The sequence below is a fragment of the Struthio camelus genome, chromosome 17, assembly GCF_040807025.1.
Source record: "Struthio camelus isolate bStrCam1 chromosome 17, bStrCam1.hap1, whole genome shotgun sequence".
Taxonomy (NCBI): Eukaryota; Metazoa; Chordata; class Aves; order Struthioniformes; family Struthionidae; genus Struthio; species Struthio camelus.
The window spans coordinates 5946087-5960161 of NC_090958.1; the positions used below are offsets into that span (position 1 = coordinate 5946087).

A 14075-nucleotide genomic window follows, 5' to 3' on the forward strand; every position below is an offset into this window, starting at 1 on the left:
GGCTAGTAGCAAGATAGTCTCCCCTGTTTTATTAGGTTTCCTTGAGAATTTATATTTTAATGATTAACAGTGGGTTATTTCATCCTATTTAGCAGTGGCAGATCTCCAAAGGATGTTCCCAACACCACCTTCTTTAGAGCAACACCCTGCCTTCTCCCCTGTAATGAATTATAAAGATGGAATAAGTTCAGAGACTGTGACTGCCTTGGGAATGATGGAAAGTCCTATGGTCAACATGGTTCCAACGCAGCTTGCTGAGTTTAAAATGGAGGTGGAAGATGGCTTAGGTAGCCCTAAGCCTGAAGAAATTAAGGTAACATGCCAAAGATGTTACTGTTTTTATAACCTCACGTATGTATGTTTTGTATGATTTGTTTTTTCTCTTACAAACATGTAACATGTATTGTAGGGTGCCTAGCAGATTACTTTAACAAATGTGAATTAGATGCCTATAAAGTATGTGTCAATCTTTATCTGGAAAAACTAAAATTCTTCTTTAGTAAAACAGCTTTTTAATTGTTTCCTTGGTTTTAACTGTAGTTATTTTTTTCTCTTATGTGATAGGTATAGTTTTGTTTGTAATGTTTCTGGGTGTTCTCAGGAACCAAACGATATTGAACGTGAAGTAAGTCCTATGCTTGGCAGAAATAATGAATGTAATTGGAAAACGTCATACTTGTGACTAAGTAGTACTTAAATGCTTTCTTCGGATAATTTTTCTGTAGCACCTTTTATGTATAGCCACTCCTTGTTGCCAGTCTCTGGGGATATAGCTAGGATAAAATCATGCATGTAGAAAGGCTGCCTTTTTCTCTCTGAAATGTTGCCTTTTTTGGTTAGGGTTGAAAATCACTGAGAAAGCCCAGGGGTTGAAAACTTGCTCTGTTTCTTCTTCAGCTGATGTTACTTCACAAGTTGTAAGGCCAGATGGGACCATTCTTATCTGACTTTCTGTATAACACAGGTCAGGTAATGTCACATAGTTACTCCTATATTGAGCCCTATAGTGTATCTGAGTAAAGAAATATTTTAAAATGGGGTCACTGCTATGGGGTACTAGTACTCACCTCCCCCGCTTACATATCAAGATGTATCCATTTTTTCATAGCATCACATAAAAGGACTTAACATAAGCACCTAGTCTGCATTGATATGTATTTCATTGTTCCATCGTTAGCACACGTTAACAGGTAGGTTAATCATTCTGCCTGATTGTGTGTATTCTGCATTACTTACTTACTTTTTTGGCCAGTTTCTGTCTCTTTTGTCAGACGTTATCTTTATCATATTTCCATGAGAATAGCTTGAGGATTATTTATTTAAAGACGGACATTTCCTTGTGGTTCTGCAGCAGTGCAAACTGGGTGTATGCAGGTAATAAAAAGGGAGATATACATGACAACTCTTGTCTTCCTGGTAGTCCCGAATGCCTCATTTTATAGCCCAATTCTACCCCTTAGTCCGTAATCCCCCGCAGCCCATTTCTTCTATATTCGTAGCCGTTTATTTTCCCAGCACCCCTATCCTCCCTTTCATATTGTGCTCCTGGAAAGGTTGGAATTAGCTGAGGGCTTATATCTCAGCACCTCTACAGCTGAGTGAGCCATACGCACAAAGATACAGCGCTTAGAATACAGCACCTGCAGCTGCATGGGCAAGAAGTGGCTATATATCAATATGGGAATACTGATACGTAATCTAATCTTGGCATAAAATACTTAGCTCTGAATTAGTGAATTTTCCCGTACGGCAGTAATGATAGGCAAACAAAGTAAAGCGCAGGCAAACCACACAGTGATGTTCCCCCTAGGAACATTCAGCTGTATCCCTGGGAGGAAACAGGACAGATGGTTGCATTCAAGCGTTGTGTCTCCATGTAACGAGATAGTGTGTCTACTCAGAACTAGGAGTTACCAGCACGCAAGCCTGCAAAGTGACCTGACTCCCATGAAGGAGCTGAATTGTTAGTGAGCTTTTACAAATAATTTGGTTGAGAAAGGGAGAGACTGGAGAAGAGAGGCTGCAGAGAGACTGCAGAAGTCTAAGGTAGAATTAGAGTTACCAGTGTATCCCTCCTGAAGACAGTTAACCACCTGGTAAGCTAGACATGTATACAGTCTGCTCTGTTACTGCAAGATCTCTTCTTCTTTCTAACCTGATAAATTTGAAGGCACGATGAGAAAAGGCATCTTCTTAGAGGATTTGCTGATGTACAGTTATCCATTCTCTTTGTATAGTTTGTATATTCTTGCAATTTTGCTGTCATTACAGAAGTTTGAAGTATGTTTTTAATGAGGTATGTTGTGTGTAAATATGGAAAAACACTTCTTCCCCTTGTCACAGACCTTATTTGTTTTTTCCTTCCATTTGCATAGTAAGCTATTTACTAAAACTAGGATAATTTGGGACTGGAAAGAAAAAGTGCATTGTGACTTGATAAGCTTGAGAGTTTTTGAGTGGGAAAAGATTTTAGTGCATCATTGACAGTGAAGATATTTTAATCTCCCTAGCACCCATTTTTATGAGTATTAAAATATATTTTTAATTGTGCCTGATAACATTTCCAACAGTACAGTTTACTCTGCTTTTAAGTATGTCACACCTGCTCATGTGCACTGATGGAAAACAAGCACCTAAACCCATTGCTGATCATTTTGAGAACATGCAAGTACATGTCTTGTGCTGAGCGTTCAGCAGCTGAGGTAGTAATCCACACATTCGTCATCTCTCAATGCTTTAACAAGGTGCAAGGGGAAAAATGGCAAGATTTAGTGAGATATTAAATACTGTAATTTTGAGACTGCTGTTACTATTTTAATAAATATTGTTACTTTGTAGTAGTGTCTCAAAAGGATTAGCTGTTTTCTTATGAAAGGAACGTTGAATAGCTTTAGAAATGCTGTCTGAAGTTTTTGTCCTTGTTCTCTGCAAGCAAATATAAGACAGTCACTTAAAGTCCAGTCTGGGTGGCTTTATATGTGGTATTCTGAATGGTGCTAGTGATAAGGGTCCATTATTGCTACTGGGATTATATTAATTCCCAAAGAGGGTGTTTGTTATTCAGAGAGGCTGACTTAAGGTACCTAAGCTTTCTTCAGAGAGAGATTCAGCCTTTCTACTATCAGTATAGAAGTCTTGCAAAGATCAGCCTTTTAAGTGCCTAAATTAGGTGCTTAAAGTTAAGTAATCTGAAGATTTCATAGTGTACCATTTAATTTTCAGATGTTTCATATCCTAAATGAATCTAATCTAATTGTGAAATCTTCTCACATTAGGGAAAGTTGTATAGTACCTCAGTGTAATAAGAAGCCTCAGCTGAATTTTGTGAAGGAGCTGGTCCTGAATGTTTTGTAGAATGAGTAGATATACTTAATTATGAAAAATATGCAGTTATGTATGGTTCAAAGCAGTGCAATTGTTTTTAATTAAAAACAAATATTTAAATATAAAGATCAACCTTACCGTGTTGTTGTAAACAATATCACTTGGATGTTACAGGATTTTTCGTATGTGCACAAAGTTCCATCATTTCAACCTTTTGTGGGCTCCTCCATATTTGCTCCACTGAAGATACTGCCAAGTCAGTGCCTCCTACCTCTGAAGATACCAGATGCCTGCATTTTCAGGCCTTCTTGGGCAGTTCCTCCTAAAATTGAACAACTTCCTTTGCCACCTGCAGCCACTTTCATCAGAGATGGCTACAAGTAAGTACAGTGTTGCAGGAAATTTTAGAATATGTTATGCCCATCCTTAAAGTGATTAGTTAGTATATGCAAAAATTTTATGAAGCACCAACGTCATCAAATAGCCTGCAAATGTATTTTAAACCTTTTAAATCTGTCATTGTCATCAACTCAAAAAAGATCTGATGGTAGGGATGTTTGAGTCGAGAACAATTTTTGGAAACTGCTATTATCACAATATAGTTTCACCACACTCTTGGTACCTCTTAGAGAACAGGGGGGAAAAACAGCACTTGAATTAATTGCATTTTTTGATACAGGAAAATACTGCAATTCAACCCAAACCAGAAGTGTTAACGGAACAAAATTCATGCAGTTAACCTCTCAGGTCTCTGTCCTTCCATTTAAATTGCCTATTCTCTAGCCTACAGTTAGGTTCCCCTCTTATTTGTCCTGTATGTTCAGTTTGAACATCAGTCTGCCAATGATATTCAATCCTATGCATGTAGCTGATAACAGTTTGCTTTCTGAGGGTTCTTAAATTTCGAGCGGGCGTATGATAGCTCTCTTCTCAAGGAATTTTTTATGAATTCAGTCTTAACTCTTCGGAGTTCCAGTGGTTTTTACCTGAATGGGTCACATACTGAGTTGCTAATCAGCTATATGCTGAAGAGCATATATTTCTCTTCCTAAATATTAAAAAAAAAAAAAAAAAAAAAAGATGTCTTTTCAGTATGAAGTATTAGAGTGCTGTGGCCTATATGGAAACACTCTATGAAACTTAAAAACCCGTATTCCTTAACTCAGTTTTCAGAAATTAGTAGTATTTATGGAAAAAATTCACTGCCTGAGATCTTGATACCTATCAAGAATTTGTACTATTAAATTTATAACTTCTTAGAAGGCGTAGTACAGTATAAAGGTCTCCTGCTGCACTGCATTCACTCCTAGAGAAAGTAGTCTGTATCTTTAAATCAATCTTTAAATTCTTTAAATCAGTCCTTTTCCAGCTCCAAGGGGGATCATTCAGTGTTCTCAAAAGAATTGCAAAAAGAAATGGTAAACCCTTGATAGTGCCTAGGGAGCAATTTAATTCTCTTTTTTTTTTTTTTTTTTTCATAATAGTAACTGATTCATCAGGCCTGAGCTGGTTATTAATTTCAGGTATTTGTTGAAAAAAAAATCTTTTATTTTCAATATAATCCAATTAGAGTGAAGATTATTACTGCAGGCTTCCGACAGAGTAGTGATTGCCAATCAAGGTTTCTAGGTCACCTTTTCTTATTAGTCTGAGGCATTCAGTATGCTTGAGATTCAGAACTCCTTCAAACCTTTGTTCATTTTTTTCCTCTCTTACCTGACGTATATCAGTTCAAGATAACTAAATGATTCTAAGAAATAAGATCTTCATTATTTTCCCTTTCAAGTTCCTAATGATATGTGAGCCTTAAAATAATACTCCTTTAAATAACACACAAAATACAGAGTAAGAACAGACAAACATGAAAAATTCTTCTGTTTCCGCTCCTTTATCGAGTAACTGGTTGTGTTCTTACATATTAGGGCCAGGAAATAAAACGTATGAAATTCTTAACGAACACGTTTCAAGACAAATGTTCTATTAGCAACTTGGAAAGAGAAAAGTTAAATAAAGATCTTATTCTTTTGAACAGGCCTGTATTATCTATTTCTTGGTATAATGAGTCATTCTAGAGAGAAGATAGATCTCATACATCTCATACATCTCAGAATACAGACGTATTCTGGCCACTTAGATTTGGCAGAAAATGACAAAAGTTTAAGTAATAAAAGCCAGTGATGACGCGATGACCCAAAAATATGATTCTCAGCTTTACTGGAGTAAGAGTTTGTAATGGAACGTGTGACTTTTTCCTGTAGACTACATAGTGCTAAATGAGTATTTGCTTTTATAGTATCTGAAATACTACTGGCAGTTGCATACCTGCATGAAGCAATACTGCATATAACAAGTGCCATGTGCATTGTTTTCTACAGATATTTAAACTGATTATTTCTAAAATAAGATAGGATTTCTATGCTTCTGTGAAATATTTTCTTAATTTCCACTAACTGTGTAGCTCTTTAGAGTATGTAAATTGTTTTTTTTTAAAAAAAAAAAAAAAAAAAAGCCAAAACCTTTTCTTTCTCTTTTAGGTAAAAGTTATAAATATCCTAAAAACTCTGCTGATAAATTATCTTCTCATTCTTCTAATGGGCTTCTGAATTTTAGGCCATGGGAATAATCTTTGGAAAGGGTTAAGTGATGCTTGAGATGCTCCTTTTTTTATTGCAGTGGTAAGAAACAGCTGTGTCCATTATGAGAACTAAAATTTTAGATGAGACATGCGTAAAAGCTTATGAGCAGAATGCCTGAAGATGTTTCTTCTTTACTGTAGTTTATGATGAACCCTTTCATTTTTCACCATTTCCCTGTATTTAAAAATCAGTTTTCTAGGAACCAAACCCAGTTTGTTTGTGCAGCGGCATATAATTCTATTTTTCCATGTGTTTCTTGTAGCAATGTGCCTAGTGTTGGGAGCTTGGCCGACCAAGACTATCTTCAGATGAACACTCCTCAGATGAATACACCAGTGACGCTAAATAGTGCTGCTCCAGCCAGCAACAGTGGAGCAGGAGTTCTGCCATCACCAGCAACTCCCCGCTTCTCTGTCCCTACCCCACGCACTCCCAGGACCCCAAGGACTCCTAGAGGTGGGGGTACTGCGAGTGGTCAAGGGTCTGTAAAATACGACAGCACAGATCAAGGTTCACCTGCTTCTACCCCTTCTACGACACGACCGCTTAATTCTGTGGAGCCAGCCACTGTTCAGCCAATCCCAGAAGCCCACAGCCTCTACGTCACCTTGATTCTTTCAGACTCTGTGTTGAACATCTTCAAAGATCGTAACTTTGATAGCTGTTGCATATGCGCCTGTAATATGAATATTAAAGGTGCAGATGTCGGATTATACATCCCGGATTCATCTAATGAGGATCAGTACCGTTGCACCTGTGGATTTAGTGCTATTATGAACCGCAAATTAGGTTACAACTCTGGGCTCTTCATTGAGGATGAGTTGGATATTTTTGGCAAGACCTCAGATATTGGCCAAGCTGCAGAAAGACGACTGATGATGTGTCAAAGCAACTTGCTTTCTCAGATGGGAGAGGGAGCTAGAAGGACCCAGGAACCTCCAATGAGCCTCCTTCTCCTCCTCCAGAATCAGCACACACAGCCTTTCACTTCTCTGAGCTGCTTGGATTATATGTCCTCCAATAACCGTCAGACACTGCCCTGTATGAACTGGAGTTATGACAGACTGCAGGCAGATAGTAACGATTCCTGGATAGAATGCTTCAATGCCCTTGAGCAAGGCAGGCAGTATGTGGACAACCCCACTGGTGGAAAAGTGGATGAAGCCCTAGTAAGAAGTGCCACTGTACATTCTTGGCCTCACAGCAATGGTATGGTTCAGAGCAGACTTTTTTTTTGTGACTTTTATAAATTTGTTTGAGAAGTGCCAATCGTAATAAGTTACTTAACCTTTATATGGGAAACGAAATGCATAAAATATCTTAGGAATAAGTAGATTTTTGAAAGTTTTATAAAACTATAAAGGAACAATAATCAGGCTATCTTCAGCATTGAGACTTCATAGTCTGACTTAGGTCAGAATTTGTGGTAATTCACAAATCCGAAGCAGAGATGCAAAACAACTTGAAGTAGGTGGAGGTGGGGGGGGTGGGGTGGGGAGGGATTATGTAAACACTCATCAGAAAAGAAATGAAGCTTGAAGAATGCTGAAGGTGCTCTGGCTTCTTTATGAACTGATTCAGACAATGGTTACAATGAAAGGTATGTGAAAAGGATTGTAATAGCTTTAGTAATGTTTTCATAAAGTAAAACATTAGATTTCATTAAGTAGTTCAGAGTTGTACAGATTTTATAGGCATTGTGAAGAGCCCTATGAGGGAACAATACACCAAAAAATGTTGCCACCTCAGAAGAACTCTTCCTTTTCCTCAATGAAAATGATTGATGCTCCATTGTCATTTGCAGTACTGGACATCAGCATGCTCTCCTCCCAGGATGTGGTGCGCATGCTGCTGTCGCTACAGCCCTTTCTCCAGGATGCTATCCAGAAGAAGCGAACAGGAAGGACCTGGGAGAACATCCAGCACGTGCAGGGACCACTCACCTGGCAGCAGTTCCATAAGATGGCAGGACGGGGAACCTATGGTACGTATACTGTGTTATATACCAACAGTTAAAATGAGAGCCATGGTTTTTCTGGAAATGTGCACTTTCTTCTGGAACATACATTATGAAAAATGGGCTCTGCAGATTACTTTTTATGACCTTGAAAGGCATTTGAAGCGTATATTTAAATATTACAGTCAAGGTTTTACCCTTCCAGACGATGAGTGCCTAAATGCTATGTGAGGGTTCAAAACCTCCCTATGTGAGGGATCAGAATCCCAATCTGAATCTGTGTTTTGGCTTGTACTGAAGCTAGCTAGTACATAAACAACGTGAAAAGAGGAAGCTGCTAAAATTGCACTAAATGATAACGGGGAAGAGGATCTTCCTAGGCCAAAGCTCAGATCTTGTAAATACAAAAAGTGGGTATACTTTGCCCACAAAGTGGTTGGCTTGTTCTAAGATTTCCCATAGTCTTTAAGTTTGTGATAGGCTTCAGTTTAAATATCTCTTGGTTTTGTCAGTCATACTTCAAGAAAATACAGATTAGAAGATAGACTTTGTATGTGCACGTTTGCAAAATGATGACTGACCTTCAAATATTGTTTGACCCTTTTCTGTTTCTTGCCTGCGTTTGATTTCAGTCTCAGCTGATCCAGTCTTGTTTAGTTTTATTCTACAGTTCTGCAGTGTTTCACTTCATTATTTTCTCTGCACTGGTCTTTGATATATTGCTGCTTTCCTTCAGGGCTAGGACAGCTTGTGGGAACTGCAGTTCCAGTCTAAAGCTGTTCTGCTCCATGAGAAATACTTCTAATCTTTTTCCAACATTTGTAACTTTAATGTAAAGAGTTACGGTTAGGATTTGCCAATTGTTACGGGAGAATACAACTGCAGTGACCATAGAGTAAGTAGTAGAGGCCTGAGACGTACATTCAGTATTTTTTACTGAATGTTGGCTTTTTAATGAAATTGGAAAGTATTCTGCAGAAACTATCCAGGTATATTTTGGCTTGCATTTTTCAGCCTTATTTCTTTTAATAAGCACAATGTCTGGGATACACCGTGTTAAACTTTATGGTAATCCTGTCAGCTGTGACAGCAAGCCCTTTTGGGATGGAAAGGAGCAGGGGGCAGTTTTTAGAAGTATGTTGTGATAACTTTGCTTAGTGTTATATACCCTGGAATAAGTTCGCCTAACGATTTTACTTGGTAATTTTGCACAACCAAGTGGAGGTAGATGAAAACCCATTAAACCAGCTTTCATGAATTCATGTTACTACTTTTTGTAGAATAGGCACTTGTGAAGTATGGTTATAATACGATTATATAATAATTTCGACACAGGTAAAACCTCTTCTTTGTAAGCGCAAAAGATGAAGCCTCCAGAGGAGCAGTACATGTATTTACAGTACACTGAAAGATATTTTATTGCAGCTTTCTAGGAAAGTTTAAGTGGTGCTCGGATTGGCTCCCTCCCCTACTTTGGCTAACTGAACTTTGATTTTATGACACTTCCTAAGCACAATATAGATCTTTCTTCTCCTTAATTAAAGAATATTTTTTCCAAGGAAAAAAGTTGTGGAAGGACCTTGTTTATCAGGCATGATACTGCTACAGTATACACTTCCATAGTATGGTCAAACTTCCAGGAAATTCAGCGTGGCAAGGGATTAGTGATTTGCAATATTCCTCTAAAAGAACCCACTTCCTGGTATATCAGCGAGCCCATTCTAGTTAAGCCAGTTATTTTAACGTCATCTTTTCTTTCTTTTTTCCCTTCAAAGGCTCCGAGGAATCTCCTGAGCCTCTTCCGATCCCAACTTTACTAGTGGGTTATGACAAGGACTTCCTGACAATCTCTCCGTTCTCCTTGCCATTCTGGGAGAGGCTATTGCTCGACCCATATGGGGGCCATCGGGATGTGGCCTATATTGTGGTGTGTCCAGAAAATGAGGCCTTGCTCGATGGAGCCAAAACTTTCTTCAGGGACTTGAGTGCTGTATACGAGGTTGGAAAGAGGAACTACTCTGAATTATTTCTTCTTAAGTGTCGTATCTGCTTTGCTGCATGTTCAATGGGAGAAATCTGTGAGGTTTTTTTTAAGTAACGATTATTTAATCAAAGATTCCTTTCATTTTGGGGACTTCTCCCATTTTCAGAGTGCAAGATTAATATCTAACTGAGTTACATTGTTAAACTATTGATTCCTGTGAAAGACAAAATTTAATCCTGGAATACCGTCATATGCAGTGCTCAGTTAATATCTAACTGAGTTACATTGTTAAGCTATTGATTCCTGTGAAAGACAAAATTTAATCCTGGAATACAGTCATATGCAGTGCTTGTTTATGTTTGGAAAAATAGTAAAAGAAAGCATTTTATCACATTTTTTCCTTAGTTTATTTGGATAAAGTCATATGTGAATAAGCGCTAACTGCACAATATGTTCCTCAAACATCAAATGGCTGAGCGAGCTATAAATAGCTAAAATCACTATTTTCCAGCAGGATGCTGGAATAGCCATTCAAGAGTGATAAAATTCTGGTACCCCACTGTTATCAACAAAAATATTTTCTGTCTAGTATGAAAGCCTGCACTGAGTTACTGCCTGGGGCTTTAATATGCCTTTGTACCAATCCAGTCAATGATATGGCTAATATGGCTTTGGAACATACCAGTCTTCTACTTTCTGCAGAACTGAAGCTGATCCTACTTACATAAATGTGATGCTCTTTAGGCTTCAAGGTACTTTGTTGGCGTCTGCTGTTTTCCAGTACACGTTCTTTCACTTCACAGAGGATACAATACTAGTAGTAATACTACAGTACAATCACAGCCTAACAAGATAAAGCCTAACCAAACCTACAGTGCAAGGACTTGGTTAAATAAACTGTTGTTTTCCTATAATTGCTAGGCTGGAGAAAAAACTTTATTTTTTGTTATGCACGCTGTGTACTTTGGAATAAGTAAGACTATTTTGTAACCTTAGATTGACTGTAAATGTAATTCAAGTTAACACATAAATGTAGCTTTTTGTTTTTATATTTATTAAGAAGCCAGATTTGTGTTGGCATGGGCTGGCAGTAGAGGGCTTCAGGCTACAAACCAGTCTGCATAACTTATTCAGGGGCTTGGCATTCAGTTACAAATATTTCTTTTTTCCTCTCCAGATGTGTAGACTTGGCCAGCACAAACCAATCTGCAAAGTGTTACGTGATGGGATTATGCGGGTGGGAAAGACCGTGGCCCAAAAGCTAACGGATGAGCTTGTGAGCGAATGGTTTAACCAGCCTTGGGGCACTGAGGAGTGTGACAATCATTCCAGACTCAAACTTTATGCGCAAGTTTGCCGGCATCACCTAGGTGAGTCTACAAGGGAGATCACAAGGCTCTTTTGTTTTCTGTAGGTACTTCAGAGGTTATTTGCAGCAAGTGGAAGCAGGTACTTAAGATATGGTTATGATCTATTTAAAATTGTTTATAAAAGGTATTATGAGGCTGCTTCTTAACAATTTCTTAATCACTTCCATATTAAATTTGTCTATTTTAAAAGATTCTGTTGTTGTTGACCAGTTTGGTGGTCATATGAGAGATTTAAAATCCAATTCTTGCATCTTTTTAGAAAAGTTGGTTTGGTACAAGACATTTGTTCATATATCTCAAAGATGTTCTGAACAAGACTGAATGTATAAATTGATCTGGTGTTTTTGCTACTGATAAGAAACATCATGCCCTTGTGATAGAATAATTTGCATCGTGCCTTAGAGGATAACATTTATAAGAAAGACTAACTGTCTCAAACTCTGCAAAGGAAGAATGAGTTAATACGGGTGGGGGGGAAAAAACCAGTATCCTTGATGAGTGGGGCTGCAGTCTCCTGCATCTGGGATATTTTGAACCACATTGCCTCGAAGTCTGGTCTCTTCTGGACCTCATGTAGCCTTGTTTCCATCCTGAAACATAGGAGCACATTTTTAATTTATATTTTTTAAAGTAACATCCACTGAAGGTTGAGAGGGCTGCCTGGTAACCTGCCATGTTTGTGCCTTTATAGCATAATATCGAGAGTGTGCTGCATGAAGAAGTGTGGAATGGGAATAGTGTGGAAAGTCTGCTGGGTTAGTGTCAGGAGGCTGGCCACGGCTGGGGCAGTCCCTGAACTGACCCAGTCACCAGATTGCGCCCAGATTTTGTCTGGGGAGAGACACAGTAGTTCATTCCAGAAAGGATCCAGAGGCAACCTAACATGCACGTGGTATATGTGACTGAGAGACAGGACCTTAGTGCAAAAACACGGACCCATCCAAAATGACCCTGGAAATGCATTTGCTGAGATAATGCTGTTTAGCAAGACATGCAGTGATCACAGAACACCAGCCACAGAAATGTTGCCTGCCTTAGTTGAAATGTGCAAACTATTTTTTTTGTTTAAAAATAGCTAGGAATTTCAAGTTAATTCTTGAAATGTGCTTACTCTCTTGGCTCTGAAAAAGGGCTGACAATTCTTAAGTCGGGGTACTCTGGTTACTCTGAGTACTGATGTTCTGGTTTTGGAAGAAAGACGTTTTAAGAAAGTAGATGGAGGTTCAGAAGTAGTTGGGCAGTTCTACAGTCTTTTGAATGCTTCCCCGTCTTTTAAGGAAAGCTTGGCATGCCGAACAGGATGGGACTCATCTGTCTCAAGTAATACTGCTGCCACATTCGGCTTGCTTTTCGTTTTCATTTACCGCGTAACTGGGAGGGAGGAATTACTACAATGCTATTTCGCATAAGTACTCCAGGCTTACGTGCAGAAATATGCAGCACGTGCGCAGCCAGTGCAGAAACCGGGCTGTTCAATTCACGGCTGAGGCGTCTGGGTGGGGACCCAGTACTAGAAGCTCCCTGCTGGTGTACTTGCTCTTAGAGTAAATACATACATACATATTTATTCATTATTTATTTGTATTCATTTATTATTTAAAAAAACAGTCACGGGTACTGAGGAGCAGAAATAACTACCTTAAGTTTGCCATTATTGTAGCTCAGATAAAAAGGGCTTTTAGATTTTCAGTCTGACAAAGATAATCTGAAAAATGTCTGGTATGGTCTGTGAAAAACTGTCATAGAACAGTTGGCAGAGCTGAACACTATATACAGCTGTCATCTCAACAAAATGTAACCAGAGGTAAATGACATGTCAGTACCAACTTTGGTTCACTTTCAATTCTCTTCACACTGCATGAGCTCTATAAAGGCAGTCCTGTTTTCAAAGATGTTTGATTCACATCCGTTAGAAATGAAACCCTGAAGAACTGATTCCAAAGTAAATACTTACAATGGAGATTAGAGTCATTTAACATTTGTGTACTCTTAAAACATTCTAAAAACACGGAAAATGTTGTATAGTTTTTTGGTTAATGCAGATCACTTCAATCTGATAAACTGTCATTAATCTCCTTTATTCTTGTTATGCTATTTCAGCACCTTACTTAGCCACTCTGCAGCTTGACAGCAGCCTATTGCTACCGCCTAAATACCACACCCCGGCGCCAGCAAGCCAGACACAAACAGTACCTGGGAACACTGGATCTGCACCCTCAAATTCAACATGTCTTTCAGCTCCTGGGGCACCATCAACAGGCAATTCTTTTAACTCCACACCCAGTGGTGGGACCACTAGCCTTCCAGCAGGAAGTAGTTCATCCTCTGGATCCTCTGTGCCACAGCTGTCAGCATCTTCTGCAACACCCAGCGTTAACCAGATGACCACTACCTCCACTCCGGGGTTTAGTGGGAACGTGTGTCCAGGGCAAAACACCAGCACTGGGGGGAACACAGCAGACCGCTTACAAGGAAGCACAGGTCCTGGAGGAGACATAGAATCGGGTCAAAACTTACCCCAACAGCAACAAGAAGGACAGGAAGGGTAAGTTACTTAAATGACTCAAAGGACTTCTAATCGAATCCTATTATTTAAGCCTTCTGTAAATCTTTAAAATTAGAGGACTCTCTGACATGTTGCAGTACTACTGTCTGGTTGTAAGCAGAACAGGGCTCATTTTTTTGCATTCAGTAATTACTGATAAGGGGAATTAGAAAAACAAACTTCCCCTTTTTTGATTAAAGACATTCAATTACGCAAACATGGGTGTTGTAGTGCCGTTTGAGATGTCCTAGGATACTCC

General features: G+C 38.8%; 1 protein-coding gene across 3 annotated transcripts in view; it reads left to right on the forward strand.

The window, feature by feature from the left end:
* The window catches only part of MED13L (mediator complex subunit 13L), a 207545-nt gene that overhangs the window by 169774 nt on the left and 23696 nt on the right, over positions 1-14075 (forward strand). For all 3 annotated transcript variants that reach the window (XM_068910828.1, XM_068910830.1, XM_068910829.1), the window contains 7 exons: positions 93-313; positions 3499-3704; positions 6223-7169; positions 7765-7944; positions 9693-9916; positions 11079-11271; positions 13372-13816. In XM_068910828.1, the coding sequence (XP_068766929.1) occupies positions 93-313; positions 3499-3704; positions 6223-7169; positions 7765-7944; positions 9693-9916; positions 11079-11271; positions 13372-13816 (2416 nt within the window). The remainder of the gene's footprint in view (positions 1-92; positions 314-3498; positions 3705-6222; positions 7170-7764; positions 7945-9692; positions 9917-11078; positions 11272-13371; positions 13817-14075) is intronic.